Source organism: Balaenoptera acutorostrata, chromosome 18 (assembly GCF_949987535.1).
Source record: "Balaenoptera acutorostrata chromosome 18, mBalAcu1.1, whole genome shotgun sequence".
Classification (NCBI taxonomy): Eukaryota; Metazoa; Chordata; class Mammalia; order Artiodactyla; family Balaenopteridae; genus Balaenoptera; species Balaenoptera acutorostrata.
Genome location: NC_080081.1, coordinates 69,860,658 through 69,876,894, shown reverse-complemented (window position 1 = coordinate 69,876,894; position 16,237 = coordinate 69,860,658). Strand labels below are relative to the sequence as shown.

General features: G+C 33.2%; 1 protein-coding gene across 6 annotated transcripts in view; it reads left to right on the top strand.

The window, feature by feature from the left end:
• Positions 1–16,237, top strand: part of NBEA (neurobeachin) — a 631,767-nt gene that overhangs the window by 60,367 nt on the left and 555,163 nt on the right. For all 6 annotated transcript variants that reach the window (XM_057532889.1, XM_057532888.1, XM_057532885.1 and 3 more), the window contains exons 2-6: positions 479–710; positions 4,211–4,311; positions 4,558–4,653; positions 12,194–12,315; positions 14,304–14,430. In XM_057532889.1, the coding sequence (XP_057388872.1) occupies positions 479–710; positions 4,211–4,311; positions 4,558–4,653; positions 12,194–12,315; positions 14,304–14,430 (678 nt within the window). The remainder of the gene's footprint in view (positions 1–478; positions 711–4,210; positions 4,312–4,557; positions 4,654–12,193; positions 12,316–14,303; positions 14,431–16,237) is intronic.

The following is a 16,237-nucleotide window of genomic DNA, read 5'->3' as shown; positions in this document are numbered from 1 at the left end:
TTTCATGTTTCTTCATATTCTATACATGGAGATTAGACCCACCTATTCTTTTTCAGTTCCATCTATTTTATTTGTCAGTCTAGTAGTATAAAAGAAAATGAATTTTCATGTCTTAAAATTTATCCTTAGTGATCTCTGCATCTTCTAGTATTTTTCACTTTTCAAAGCCGAAACCTTTTTAAGGGAATTTGTCCAGAATCCCACCTCTTAGTCATTTGCTCTATTTTACTCTATTTTTCTAGATTTGAAATCACCTTTTCAAATTGAAAAAAAAAATTAGACTTCTCTTTGCTAGTTTTAATTCTTACAGCACCTTTCACTTATCTGTAGTGAAATTTTTATCAAAATTAGTTTCAGGCTAGAAGACTTGAAATTTTTTAGAGTAGCTAATACTTTCTTGCTAGCTAAATATTTGTTTTGTTGTTATGTGTAAGCTCTCACATTATCATTGGTGATTTTTTTTTCTGTTTATTTTTAGCTGGTTGGTGGAGAATTTGACTTGGAGATGAACTTTATTATCCAGGATGCTGAGAGTATAACATGCATGACAGAGCTTTTGGAACACTGTGATGTCACATGTCAAGCAGAAATATGGAGCATGTTTACAGCCATCCTACGAAAAAGTGTTCGGAATTTACAGACTAGTACAGAAGTTGGGCTAATTGAGCAAGTATTGCTGAAAATGAGTGCTGTAGATGACATGATAGCAGGTATGGGATTATCTGACAGGAAAGTATAATTTAAATGTTTATAAAGATTCATATGCTTCTCTTTATATTCTATAGGTTATATAGTTTTGTTGAAGCTACCTTGTTTTAAAATAGATAAGTAGAAATGTATGGGAAATTTGCCTTTTATGTTAAGGGGAAACCTGAAGAATGAAAGATGACTTCTGTATTAGACAAAAATAATTACTATTTTGGTTTTCCAGGTTTTAGAAAATCTCAGTAATGTGGAATAAGTGCTATGAAATCTATCAGAAAAATGAACAGTACCTTTCTATGTAGAACTTAATTAAACCTGTATATAACTAAAATATCACAATACATACTACATTTCTATAAAATTAGCACTTTATTAAAAGTTCTCTGAACTCCATGTTCTCCAGTCTGGCATATATGGTACTATGACAGGAGGTGCTAAAAGCCTTCGGACAAGCAGGCTGTAGTTTTTGGAAGTGTCGATTTTACTTTGATATTTTTTTGGAGGAACTTTTGTATTAAAATAAATGCAGATCTATTGCTAATTAGAACATACTATTTGCATGAAATTTCAAGATAAAAATAATAATTTGGTGTTTGTTATGTGTTATTTCAAATAATAATTTTGATATCTGTAATTCTTCACTGTCAATCCTTTACCCACCGGCAAGTCCATTCTCCTCTGTGGTTAGATGCACTTCAGAAAGATGGTCCCAGAGCAACAGTTACTCCCAGAAAATAAGGAGTTTGAAATGTTGATTCTCTTAAGCCATGAATCTTCCGTGTAACTTTCTTCTGACATGAAAAGGTTTCATAATTCTAAAAGTGCTAGTATAATTCCTCACAATATCTGACCATATCTGATCCTTAAAAATAGTTCAACACCGGAAAATCCTCTATAATATTTTGATCTATGCATAATTAATTTTAATATCAGTAGAACAAAACATTAAACAAGAAAAAATGGAATGAAGAGTAAAGATCAGTGCTTTTTAAATTTAAGCAATATTTTGAAATTTTTGTTTTTCTTACAGGGTATATTAAAATCATTTCTAATTGCTTTCGAGGTGGCATCTATCTCTATTTAGAATGATTTAGTATTTTCTATATTGGTTACTAATGGTTAACTTCATGAAAAATGAGAATCAAAATTAACACACCTTTTGATGAAAATATGGTACCATCTGCAAATTTTAGCATTAACAGGAATTTATCTGTATAAACTTATATGTACACATGTTGTATAGAACATCATGTGATCTTTGAATCCTCATATCTGGATTTAAGCCCTTAAAATTCTTTCTCTTTTCTTTCTTTTTTTTTTTTGTAAATAAAGTACACTTTATAGAATGCACTTTAGAAAATGAGCCACAATTACAAACATACTAGCTTACTGTACATAATTCATGAGCACTGAGAAGTAAGCTGATAGTAAGTGTGATAGTACCGCAAAGCTTTTCACATTTTCTGTTATACAAAGCTTCTTAATTCCCTTATCCTTTATTCTCATTAATGATAATGTGGATAACACAAATTTTTCACTTTTTCTTTTTTAAGTGATGAATAAGTGTTAGAAAAATACCTCTACCTTACTTTTCCGTAGAGAAATTAAAATTTAGATAACATACTAATGAAGCACCAGTAACCACCAAAAACACTACTCAGTTTTCACTCTGAGTGTTTTGTAGCATGCTAAGTTCAAAGAGGGTCTTTTCATTTAATAATATGAAGATATCATATTAGAAGGTGGTTAAACATCTGTAGTAAATTGATAAGAGAATTTCATAGTCTTAGTATTTTTTCTCCTTTAAAAATCTTGTACAGAAAATACCTTTTTTATAGACCTTTTAAAATTTTATAATAAAATTAAAAACTGAGGTGCTTGGCTATCTTATCTGTATAATAAATAAGAAATCTTAATAATTATGTAATTAAATACAAATTTAATAGATCACTTTTTGTCACATACATAGGAGATGAGATAAAGGTTTGGAAATAGAATTCTTTTAAAATAGTATTTGTAGGCATACCTTTAAGAAATCTTCTATGAAGGTTTTGCCATTGCAGCTAATTGCTTAAAAATGCTTTATATTAACTTAGGATTTTAAAGTGCTTGGTTTTTATCTAGAATTTTTTCTTAGAAACAGATATTCTGACTAATATGTAGTAACTATGAACATTTTTATTACTTGAATGATGAATGGTCTTTCATTAAAAGATATCTCTTTAAAATGGCATATCCACAGTCACAAGTTTATCGTAGAGATTGCTTACTTATAATGGTGTTAAGTAAGAATAAGTCAATTCTTTATTGATGAAAATAACCATATTAAATTTCTAATTTGAAATACATACATAATAAATATTTTTAAAGTCTCAAAGTTCAGCTAACTAATCTATGATATTGGATAATGTATAGTATATGTCAATAATTATTTGAACTTATCCTAACCTAACCTATTTTATTAATTGATGATAAATTGTTTATAATGTATATGTGTATTTATTGTAATAACTTGTATAGTATCTTTAATTCTTAGGATGTACTTTAGAAATTGAGAAAATGAAGTATAAGTATTTAGATGTTTAATTTCTTGCAAAAAATGATTGATAGAGGTACTATTACAATGTCTAGAGATGAGAAAGTAATCAGAGACAAGAGATTAAATGTATAATTTTTTCTTATTATCTGGTGAGCTGGTGTGTCTCTTATGTGAACATAAACACATTACCATAATGGATATCACCAGTCAGATGTTCAAATGGTACTTCTATTTAGAGACTAGTAAGTAAGAGTGAGGGCTCTGGAGCCATACTGCCTAGGTTTGAATTTTGACTCTACCACTTAGTAGAGTGCGTTCTTGGGCAGTGTGATTAAGTTATCTATGCTTCACTTTCCTCATTTTTAGAAGGGGATAATAATAATACTTACCTCATAGGCTTGTTATGAGGATTTGTGAAGTTAATGCATGTAAACCACTTGGAATAATGCCAGGCAAGGAGTGAGTGCCCAAAATTGTTGTTAATGGGTCAAGGACTATTTCAAGAATGTATTTTATTAAGAGTAGATAATTCTAAAAATAAATGTGGTCAACCATTGCTTTTTCATTTGAAAATAACAAATTTACAATGTTAAATCATTGTACCGTTGCATTTTTTTGCCTACTTTTCCCAGCATATAGCAGATTTGTGTGTGTGTGTGTGTGTGCGCATGTGTGTGTATTCTGGGAATTTATAAAATCCATTTTATGTAATTTTTCAAAGAGAACTTAATTGAAATGGTAATTCTGATGGGAAAAAAATCCTAAAATTCAAATATAATTTTTTGCTTATCTGATGAATTAAAAATTGTTAATTAGAACGGCTATTCATGAGGACATTTAGCTATAATACATATCCATATATATGTAGAAATGACAAGATAACTTTTGCTCTTTCAAAAAGTATATTTACCTTGACAGATGGCAGCTCATGACTAGAGTTCAGAATAACTTTATTTTCCTTTGAAGATCTTCTAGTTGATATGTTGGGGGTTCTTGCCAGCTACAGCATCACTGTCAAGGAGTTGAAGCTTTTGTTCAGCATGCTTCGAGGAGAAAGTGGAATCTGGGTAAGCCGTGGTCAGAGGGAAAAGTATTCAGTATCAGTGCATTAATACTGTTAATACTGTTCAACAGTTCGTCTCTAGAGAGCTATAAACTTGAATTTGTAATGGAAATTGTTCCTCTTAAAGAGTTTATTAAATGATTTAAAATTAATTTTCTTTCAAGTTAGAAAACATTCTGGTGGTTAAGGTGGTATATTAGGTATTTTTGTTAAATTTGCACAGTGACATTTCTTTTTCTTGTTTCCTTAGCCAAGACATGCAGTAAAATTATTATCAGTTCTTAATCAGATGCCACAAAGACATGGTCCTGATACTTTTTTCAATTTCCCCGGTTGTAGTGCTGCGGTAAGTTTTAAATACATATGTTTGTTTTTATTTCTTTTAAGTCAACTCTGTGAAGGTATAATTTACATACAGTAAAATTCCCCAATTTAAAAAGTACAGTTTGTTGAGTTTTGAATAGTCCTGTAACCACCACGACAGTCATGATTTAGAACAATTCTATCACCCACCAAAATTCCCTTGTGTCTCTTTGAAGCCTGTTCCCTCTCCCTAGGCTGTCCCTTGCAACCTTTGATTTATTTTGTGTTTGTATAATTCTATCTTTTCTAGAGTTTCACATAAATAAAATCATATAGTATGTAGTCTTTTCCGCCAGTCTTCTTTTACTTACCATAATGCTTTTGAGATTATCCATGTTGTAGTTTATCAGTAATTCTATTCCTTTTTATTCTGAGTAGTATTACATTTTATGGATATACCGCAGTTTATCCATTCACTAGTTGATGGACTTTTGGGTTTTCAGTTTTTGGTTATTGCAAATAAAACTGCTAGGTCTTGAATAAAGGTCTTCTGCAGGTATGTATTTTTATCTCTTGAGTAAATACGAAAGAGTGAGATTGCTACTTTTTATGTTAAGTATGTATTTCATTTCATGATAAACATGCAGATTGCTTTTTCTGTAGTGGAAAATTTTGCATCCCCATCAGCAGTGTATGAAAATCCCAGTTGATCTGTATCCTGGGCATTGTGTCTTTTTAATTTGAAGCGTGTAAATGGTTATGTAATGGCACCTCATTGTAGTTTTAATTTTGTATTGCCCTTATGACTGACGTTGAACATTTTTCATGTGTTTATTAGCCATTCTTAAATCTTCTTTTGTGATGTTTGTGTTCAAATCTTCTGTTCACTTAAAAAAATGTGATTATTTGTCTTGTTGTCTTAAGAGTTCATTATATATTTGGGGTGTAAGTTAATTTGGAAATGTGTTTGTCAAACATTTTCTCCCAGTCTGATGCTTGTCTTTTTATTTTCTTAACAATATTTCTTGAAGTACAAAAGATTTTCATTTTGATGGAGTTCAATTAAAATTTTCTTTCTTTTATGACATATGCTTTTGTAATCTAAGAAATTGGTATAAACCAAGGTCACAGGATTTTTTTCTCTTATGTATTCTACTGAAAGTTGTGTTGTTTTACCTCTTATGTTTAGGTCTGTGATCCCTTTTGTATAAATTTTTAAAATATGATGTGAGGGAAGGTTGGAGGTTAAGTTTTGTTTGTTTAACATATGACTATCAAATTGTTTCAAAGCCATTTGTTTAAGAGACAGTTCTTTTCACATTGGATTGTGTTGGCAACTTTCTTGAAAACTATCTGGCCGTGTTTGTGTGGATCTAGTTCTGAGTACTCCAATTCATGGGACACAATATATCTCTCCCTTTATTTCATTTTCTTTGATGTTTCAGTGTTTTGCAGTTTTCAGCATGCCAGTCTTAAACATCTTTTGTTAAATTCATACACAAATATTCCATATTGCTTTATGCTAGTATATAAAAACACATATTTTTTGGTATATTGACCTTATATCCTGAGACCTTGCTAAACTCACTTACTTGTCCTAGCAGTTTTTTTTAGTAGATGCCTTTTTATTTCATTTTGTACCTTATTGCACTGGCTAGGACCTTCGATTAGTAATCGTAACAGTCTTGACTTATTCTCAGTCTTGGGGAAAGCATTAAGTATTTCACCATTAAGTATACTATTAGCGTTAGGTTTTAAGATATATCCTTTATCAGACTGAGGAAATTCCTTTCTATTCCTATTTACTGGGGGTTTTTTTTCATCATCAGTAAGTTAATATCAGTGTTGAATTTTATCAAATGCTTTTTCTGATTTTCTTGAAATGATCATATAGTTTTTCTTAATCTTTATTAATGTGATGAATTACAGTGACTGATATTTCAGTGTTAAATCACCTTTGCATTCCTGGGATAACAACTACTTGATCGCAGTGTAATAACCTTTTCATACAACACTGGATTTGATTTGCTAACATATTGCTCAGAAACTTTGCAATTATTTCTATGAGTGATTTGACAATCTATTTTTCTTTTCCTGTGATATCTTTCTCCAGTTTTGATGTTAGGGTAATTCCTCATAAAATGAGTTGGGAAGTATTTGTTTCTCCCTATTGAAGAGTTTGTGTAGAATTGATAATACTTATTCTTGAATGTATGCTAGAATTCACTATTGAAGCCATCTGGGTCTGGAGTTTTGTTTGTGGGAAGGTTTTAAACTACAAACTTAATTTCTGTAGTAGACATAGGGAAATTTTCTATTTGTTTTGAGTAAGCATTGGTAGTGTGGGTCTTTCAAGTAATTGTCCAGTTAATCTAAGTTGTTGAATATATTGGCATAAAGTTGTTAATCATATCCCCTATTATCCTTTTAATGTCTATAGGATATGTAGTGATGCCTCCTCTTTCATTCTTGTTACTATATTTTTTCCAGTCAGTCTAGCTGGAAGTTTATCCATTTTGTTGTTCTTTTCAAAGAACTAGCTTTCTCAGTAAGCTTGATTTCATCATTTTAATATACACGGTAGCATTGTAGAGCATATGTGTAATTTTTGGCTAGAAGAACCGGTTTTGATTTCTGAATCCTCTAGTTCATTACTGTAGAGGACTAGTCCTTAGTGTTTCTTAGCTTACTTTCATGTAAAATATTAGCATTTTATAATGGAATAGGGTTATTGTGAGCCTGTAATGAAATAATGTACTATTTAAGCACTATATAAATTGTAAAACATAATGTAAATATTTATTGCTCTTTGGTTATTACAAGTACTTAAATGTCCTTTCAGTCTCCCATTTCATCAACCATTATCCTAATTTTATATTTTTTCCTGACTATTTTGTTACTGATCTTTTAAGTTACAGTTTCCACCAATTGTGAAACAAAAATAGCAAAGTTAAAAAAAACCAAAACACTTTCAAGATGGAAGCAAATCATTTTACATATCAGTGTGTTAGTGTAGAGCATATATAATATGTATGTATATTGTGGTACTTAGCAGAGAAAACACTGTCACTGTCCCTAAGTGGATGAGGGTTCTTTTAGATGTAATAGTTCTACTTATACACATATGTATTTCTAATACATTTTACAGAGCTGTTGTTGACCTGACATCTGATAGATTTCAGTCTAAGGTATGGGGAAGAAGAGCAAAGTGTTTTGACTGAAACATAGACAAGTTGCTGTTTTATATATAGAATTAACAAAGTTTAATTAAAACGGAATTAATAACTGTTTTAATAAATTGCCTGAATTGCCTCAGTAAGATGGCAGTTAATCCTGTTTTTAGCCATTTGGTCACCAGTTACCTATTGGTATGCAATGCATTTTACACACACATACACATACACAGAGATAATTTTATTTATATGTTATTAGTAGTGTATGTTTGAATTGTTTTTACTCAGGGGATATTGGTAGACTTATACTATCTCTTCCGCCTTTCCTGGTTTTTCCTGCATCACTCGTTTCCATAAAGGGTAGTTTGGATCAAAAGTATATTCTTTGTAGAGGAGGAAACAGGGAAGGAACTAGTACTTTTATAACTATTATTTCATTTGAGTCATACAAGCTATATAAGATAAATGATATTATTGTTGTTACATCAGTTGAGAAAACTAAGTAAGCCTCTACAGTATAACATTGTTCAGAGTCTTAAAGTAGAGTCACAACCTGAGCCAAAATTTGCCTGACCTTAAATCCAGTGTTTCATTTAACAACGAATTGGCTAATTTTCAGACATGTTACTTCTGCTGTTGAACTGCTGAAAAATTCAGATAGGAGCTGATTTTAAAACCCTTACCATTACAGTGTTTTTGATAATCTTGCTTCTGGATGAGCATGAACCAGGTGGCATCTTAGTAACAAGAGGGTACATACTGTTTGGACCACTGCTCATAGCAGTGCCTTTGGATGATTAAAATCAGGATACAACTTACTTTCCCTCCAAAATAACCATATATGCTAGGCCTTCTGAATTGTATTTTATATTGTGGAGATGCCTTTCTATGAGCCTGCTGCCTCCATATGAGCAATTTGGTAATACTTACAGAGAGTTAGTTGAATTCTACAGTGATTCGTGTAAAGCTGAATGACAAATGTAAGATGGCATTTTATGTGCTCTGTGACCTTTATGGATATACTATCTAGATTTGCTTTTCATGATTATGATCTATTTCTTGAATTTGCTTAATTTAAGAAATAGTACACTTTTCTTTTCACTGAAATAGTTAACTGAAAGCATCCTATCTGAACATCAAAATCATTTTTTTTGCAAACTGCAACAGATAAGAATATAAATTTTGGAGTCAGCTAGTCTAGGAGACAGTGAGGGATATAGATTTCAGAGTCCTATGGACTCATTGGACACAATGAGGGATACCCAATTGTGGATACCAAAATATTGTAGAAGGAAATACAGAGGAAACGTGAAGGCAGCTTAAATCCAAAATCACAGAGATTGTCCAAAGGTCATGCCATTATTGCCGTGGGATTAGAAGGAAATATAAAGAGCCTAGAAAATGGGTGATCAGGCATAAACGGTTGGGGAGTAAATGGGCCTGGATTCCACATCAGGCAGTACTCTACAAAGTTAGCTTTTGTGCCTTAAGGGAGAGTGTATGCATCAGTTAAAGAGTTAAAAAAGGCTAGGGATACAATGTGCACTGTAAGAAGGAGCTGGTTGGTAGGTAAGTAGGAACAGGAAGTTGAGGCATACCCTCTAGAAATGGGAGAGTTCAGGTCCCTAAAACATTTTATCTAGCTGTTACATATTGAAGACTATACTTCAGTAAAAAAAATAATAAATTTAAAATACATATGTAATAAAAAAATAATTTTAAGAGAATGTCCTTGAGTAGAGGTAACTATCTTGTTGAAGAGATTGGCCGTAATAAAGATCCTTATTTATCTATGGAATTTTTAGAAGTCCACAATGAAACTGAGAAAAATGCAGTCCTAGAGCCTCTCAGGTGTTTCATACCAGTTGTAGCAAGACCAAAGACTATTATTATTTCATTATCACTCAAGCTTATTAGCTTTATCTTTTGTGAGATTTTTTCTTTTTTCTGTTGTATTTTGGTTCACTAGTGTTTGCAGCTGAATGTGATTTAGGACTCTCTCAGTCCTACTGTGTTGGAAGAGTAGTTCTGGAAAACCTGAAGAACAGCTTGAGTCAAATTCTTTCCTGTATCTCTTAGTTTAATGCAGCGTATAAGTTCCAATGTAGGGCTCAGTAGACCAGATGATGAGACTGATGATATAGAAAGTGCTAGGGCCACTGGTTGGAAGTAAGAGATCTCTTGGGCATGTGGAGTAATGGGGGAAAAGAGAAGGAATGGGCTGCACTCCTGCGTGCTTATTAACGCCACTATGATAGTGCTGTCATGGACTGCTGTGGCTGGTATGGAAGGGCACTTGGGTATGCTGGTTGTGGCCAGAGGTTGGAAACCATGAATCTGACTCTGTTCCAATTGTGGAGCAGATTGCCTGTTCCACAGGCATTATGAGCAAATTAATATATTTGTTAAGCTATTATTATAATTCTGTAGAATCACTTTACTATTCAATGTCCTCAATAAATATTTCTCCTGCTTACCTTGGTACTCTGAAGCAGCTATAGTAAGTGAAGTCTGGTTTAGTGAAACTTATGGAGGTATTAACCAGCAGTAAACTTGGCAAGAATTGCATATTGCTAGCAAACAAAAAAGCAAAGTAAAATATTTCCCTTTTTAAAAAGTCGAAAAAAGGCTGTATTGACAATTAAAGTGCCTGGACTAATTGCTTAAATATTAAAATCTGAAAGGACATTGTATAGGAAAATTTTTATTCATTGTTAGGGTTTGAGTCTTCATTTGAAATTGTATGTGTGTTTATGTGTTTTTGTGTGTGTGTTTTTGTTTTGTTTTTATTTTTGCAGCAGGCGCTTTGCCACTTTGAGATTTTTCATTGATCACATATTGATTATTTTCTATTTCTTAAGTCTCAATGCTGGGAGTATAAACTATATTTCTTACTCTTTGGGAACTCATTGGTAGACACAAAAGCAGCTTGTTAGAATAAGCTATTGTAGATTTAGGTACTAAGTGCTATGGGAAAACAATGAAAAGAGAAACTAGGCTGGGGTAAGTCCAGGAAAGCTTCACAGGAGAAGGAGATATTAGCCTGGTATTGAGGGTAATTGGGATCTCGGTGGAGGAAGTGTTCTGCACAGAAGTAGCATCATGTACAAAAAAGGGAGCTGTAACAGAACAGGTGGAACAGCTGCTGTGTTTAGATATACTTTGGAAAGTGGGGTAAGGTACACGAAGAGAATAAGATTGAAAGGGTTTGTTGGAGCCACAGTGTGTGTGAAGAGCCTTGTATAACCTGAAGAAATTTAAACTTTATTTTATATGCAGAGGATTTTTATATGGAAGCTATATGTTATATTTGAGTAAGGTCATTACCAGCAATAAGAAGGATCTGTTTGGAGGAACAGATCAGTTATAAAATCATAAAGGGGGACTTCCCTCCTGGCGCGGTGGTTAAGAATCTGCCAGCCAACGCAGGGGACATGGGTTCGAGCCCTGGTCCGGGAAGATCCCACATGCCGCGGAACAACTAAGCCCGTGCGCCACAACTACTGAAGCCCGTGCACCTAGAGCCTGTGCTCTGCAACACGAGAAGCCACCACAATGAGAAGCCCGCGCACCACAACGAAGAGTAGCCCCCACTTGCCGCAGCTAGAGAAAGCCCGCACGCAGCAATAAAGACCCAACACAGCCAAAAATAAAATAAATAAAATAAGTAAAATAAATAAATATTAAAAAAATCATAAAGGGTACTTATCTTTTATGTGAAGGAATTTAGATATCTCATAGAAAGATAAGTAAATCCACTCAGATGTTTTTTGACTTCAAGTCAAGTAGTATACCACTTTCTCATTTTTTCCTTAGAATGTCTAGATTTTTTTAATTATTATTACCCACTGAATGCTATATTATTCCTTTCCTACTTGTGAGTGGATTTGAATTGTTTTTGGTCATAAATTTCAATGGTTCAGTTTCTGAATGATAAATCTCTTGCTTTAGTATTAATATTATTTCTTATTACTTATATTTCTTCAGTATTTATTCCATTAACTTCTCTATTGCTTTTGGATTTGAAAATTCAGCTTTCTTTAATCAAGTGAAATATTACTGAAAACCTAACATAAACTACAGAAAACTGTAAATTCTGGAGCATATGTATAAGGGACTGTATATTGGTGAACTTGGAGGAGGACTTCTTGGAGTACAGTCTGAACCCTACTATGTAACTTAGATATGAAACTTGATTCATTGAATATTTTAAAATAATGCTTCTAGAGTCAACAAACAATATTAATAGATTATTTTAATATGATAATAGTTTCTATTTTTATATTTGTCCATGATTCTTTGATATTTATACCTTCATTGTTTTTTAATCTGTGGAAGCCATACTTGACCTTAGTTACTATTACATTTTCTTTAACTGATACTTTCGTATCTTTTTCCATTACCTTGTAGGCAATTGCATTGCCTCCTATTGCTAAGTGGCCTTATCAGAATGGCTTCACCCTAAACACTTGGTTTCGTATGGATCCATTAAATAACATTAATGTTGATAAGGATAAACCTTATCTTTATTGGTAAGTAATATATTTAATTTTAGTACTTTTGTCTTAAGCATTTCAATCTTGTAAATATGTAACAGTGTCAAGGCAACATATTAAATAGAATAAGTAAATAAATAAATATATGTTAAAACTACAAAGATACAGTTATGTCAGTTTATTTTATTCATTTTTTGCTGTTGATTCTAGGCAAGCTGCCTCACTATTTTTTTCCTCAATTACATTTTAAAAGTCAAGGGTTACAGACCTCCTATCTCCAGTCTGCATAGATCAATTGTGTGTTCTTAGTGGAAAAAAACAAAACAAAACAACAACAACAAACTCCTACCAAATTTCATTCACTTTGCTTTTTGACTTACATGGGTCTGTGAGCGTAATTAAGTTATGCTTTAAAAATATTGATTTTGGTAACCATGTGAGAAGTTATAATTAGATAAGATTAATTATTTGGTAGATAACTGACAGAATGGGTTCATCAACCCAACAATGGGTTGACCTGTAAGGACTCAGAACTTGATAATTTTAGTTTACCAATAATGCCAAGTAATAAGAACATCAAAGTTTCGTTTATTATCTTACTATGTACTAGGCATTATAAGTGCTTACATGTATTACCTCATTTAATACTTGCAGTGCTCTGAAATAAGATTGCCTGAGTTTAAGTTCTGCCTTTACCATTTACTGTTTATCCTGTGCTTTGGTGTCTTCAACTGTAAAATGAGGATAATAATGGTACCTATCACATAGGATTTAATGATAGCATAATATTTAAAGTGCTTTTTGTACAGTGACTGTTCAGAAATGTGAGTGTAGAAAAATGTGAGCTATTAATAACTTGTAAACTCTATTACAAAAGATTATATATGGATAGTAATGAGAGAGTTAACAAGCATCTGAACTTCCAAACGTAAATGGGGATGAACTTCAGAAAGGTCATTTTGGGGGCTTCTCTGGTGGTGCAGTGGTTAAGAATCTGCCTGCCAATGCAGGGGACATGGGCTCGATCTCTGGTCCGGGAAGATCCCATATGCTGCAGAGCAACTAAGCCCGTGTGCCACAACTACTGAGCCTGTGCTCTAGAGCCCACAAGCCACAACTGCTGAAGCCCAGGCACCTAGAGCCCGTGCTCCGCAACAAGAGAAGCCACCGCAATGAGAAGCCCGCGCACCGCAAGGAAGAGTAGCTCCCGCTCCCCTCAACTAGAGAAAGCCCGTGCGCAACAACAAAGACCCAATGCAGCCAAAAAAAAAAAGTCATCTCTAAATGCTCACTGTGCCATACAAGATATGATACCGTTTACATAAGATCATATGTTGTGTACATTTAAAAAAAAAAAAAAGAAAGGTCATTTTGGGAGATCATATTTTTATTTCAATAATACTGTCATTTGTCAAAGCATTTACAGGTTTTCGTTTTTTTTTTTATATTGTGATTGAATTCACAGCTGGAGGAGTGCTCCTCTAGAAGAAAATAACTATATTTCATAGTCACATCTGTTTTCTTTTTTTGACTGAGAAGGTATTCCTTTGCTTGATTACCTACGTTATTTATCAAAATTGGCTGTGACTTTTTTTTTTTTTTGGTAAAGTTGTAAGCAATTTTCAAAGATATAGTAGAATTAAAGAGCAAGTTGATTTTGAAAACATTAACTGTGTACATGATTTCTGTATTTGTTAATTCCAGGTGGTCATTGAAGGTATATGAAATCTACTTGGTAGGATTTTGTTGGCAATTAATTTGTTTTTATGTATTTGTGATATTTTAAATTGAAATATTAAAAGGTTCTATAGTCTTCTATTTTCCCAATTTAAATGCCTTCTTTTAGTTGTTCTAAACCTTTCATGTTTTAGTCTTTATTTGGTACATGTAATACCCCTTCTACTCTATAGGGATGTAAGTTTTATTTTTATAATTATGTTTTATATTATTTGTATAATACTAATCTTTAGATATATTGTTCTCTGTCACAGAGGATATTATACTATTCTCATTTTTCTTTGCAGTTTTCGTACTAGCAAAGGAGTTGGTTACTCTGCTCATTTCGTTGGCAATTGCCTGATAGTCACATCACTGAAGTCCAAAGGAAAAGGTTTTCAGCACTGTGTGAAGTATGATTTTCAGCCACGCAAGGTAGGTGTAAGTAAATTATCTATTGAGAATGACACAATTCACCATTCCCACTCTCTTAAAACTCACCTATTATGACTTCTGTAATATTCACTTTTATTGGTTTTCTCGTGACTCCTACTGCTTTTCTCTTATCCTTGTCTGCATTTTCTTTCTACTTTTATATCTAACTTTTGACATAAAAAGATCAGGCTCCTGACCTCTTGCAGTGACTGTTTCTCTCACTCACTCTCTCATTCTCTCTCTTGCTGTGATCTGTTGTATGGCATTCTTTCAGTGAACATTTAATATGTATTTACTGAGTGCCAGACACTTTGTAGGCACAGGAGATACGACAGTGAACAAAACAGAAAGCATCCTTGCTTTTGTGGAGCTTATATTTTTTCGGGAATTTTTATTCAGTTTTATGATAGCTTTCCTCTCTTATTCTTATTTCCAGAGCTTTATTCTTATATTCTCATCTCCCTATGAGATATGGCCAAGTGAATGTCTTTCTGGCCCCTCAGCCTCAGAATGTGTAACATTGAATTTGCCATCCCAGTCCCATATCATTCATGTTCTTAAGTCCTCTGTTTTGATTAAGAGGCTACTGTCTTCATAGTAGTGGGGACTTGAGTCAGCTTCGACCCCTCTTTGATCTTTATATCAGTCAGTTAAATTTCCAAGTCCTATACTTAGTATCGCTGAAATATAGCTTTCACCTTTATAAAATTCTTTACGTGTTGCTTAAATTCTTCATATTGCTCTCTTTTTATCTTGGATCCTCTGTCTCCTCCTCTTCCTCCTCCTGATTTATATTCCTGATCATATTATTTCACTGTTCAAACCATTTACTTCTTACTAATAGAATAAATTAAAAATTTTAACCTAGTCTTTCATGATTTGGATTTTATTTTCAGCTTTTTACTTAAACCTTTTATTTTGGCAAAACTGAGCTGATATACATGCTTCACTTTTTTATCTTTTCCTTTTCAAATGTTCGGTCTTTGGCCTAAAATACATTTACTTGTCCCCTTACTCTCAGCTCTAGGTCTTAAATCCCACCCCATTGTTATGTTCCATTTCACATAAGATTTCTGTGGAATCTGTCCCTGATTTGTCTTGCTTTGCTCCCCAGATACAGTCTCTCTTTCAGCATATTATTTCAGTATATCTTATGGCCATTATTTCTTTTAAACCTTTATTATTCATTTATATGTGCATTATTTAGTAACTGTTGAGACTAAGCTATGTGTTAGATTCAATTTTGTATTTCCTCATATACCTAACACAGAGTTTTTTTTTTTTTTTTTTTTTATACTTTATTTATTTATTTTTTATTTATTTATTTATGACTGTGTTGGGTCTCTTAGTTTTCGTGTGAGGGCTTTCTCTAGTTGCGGCAAGTGGGGGCCACTCTTCATCGCGGTGCGGGGGCCGCTCTTCATCGCGGTGCGCGGGCCTTTCACTATCGCGGCCCCTCCCGTTGCGGGGCACAGGCTCCAGACGCGCAGGCTCAGTAGTTGTGGCTCACGGGCCCAGTTGCTCCGTGGCATGTGGGATCTTCCCAGACCAGGGCTCGAACCCGTGTCCCCTGCATTGGCAGGCAGATTCTCAGCCACTGCGCCACCAGGGAAGCCCCTAACACAGAGTATTGAACTTGGTAGACTGTCAATGATATATGTTAGATAAATAAGTAAAATATGACTTTAACAACCAAAAACCCTTTTGTTTCCTAAAGGAGTAAGTTACATTTATTTGGACAGCTAATTTATATTGAGCAGTTTATTTCCCCGTAGTATGAAATAAATGAGGTATTACTATTGATACA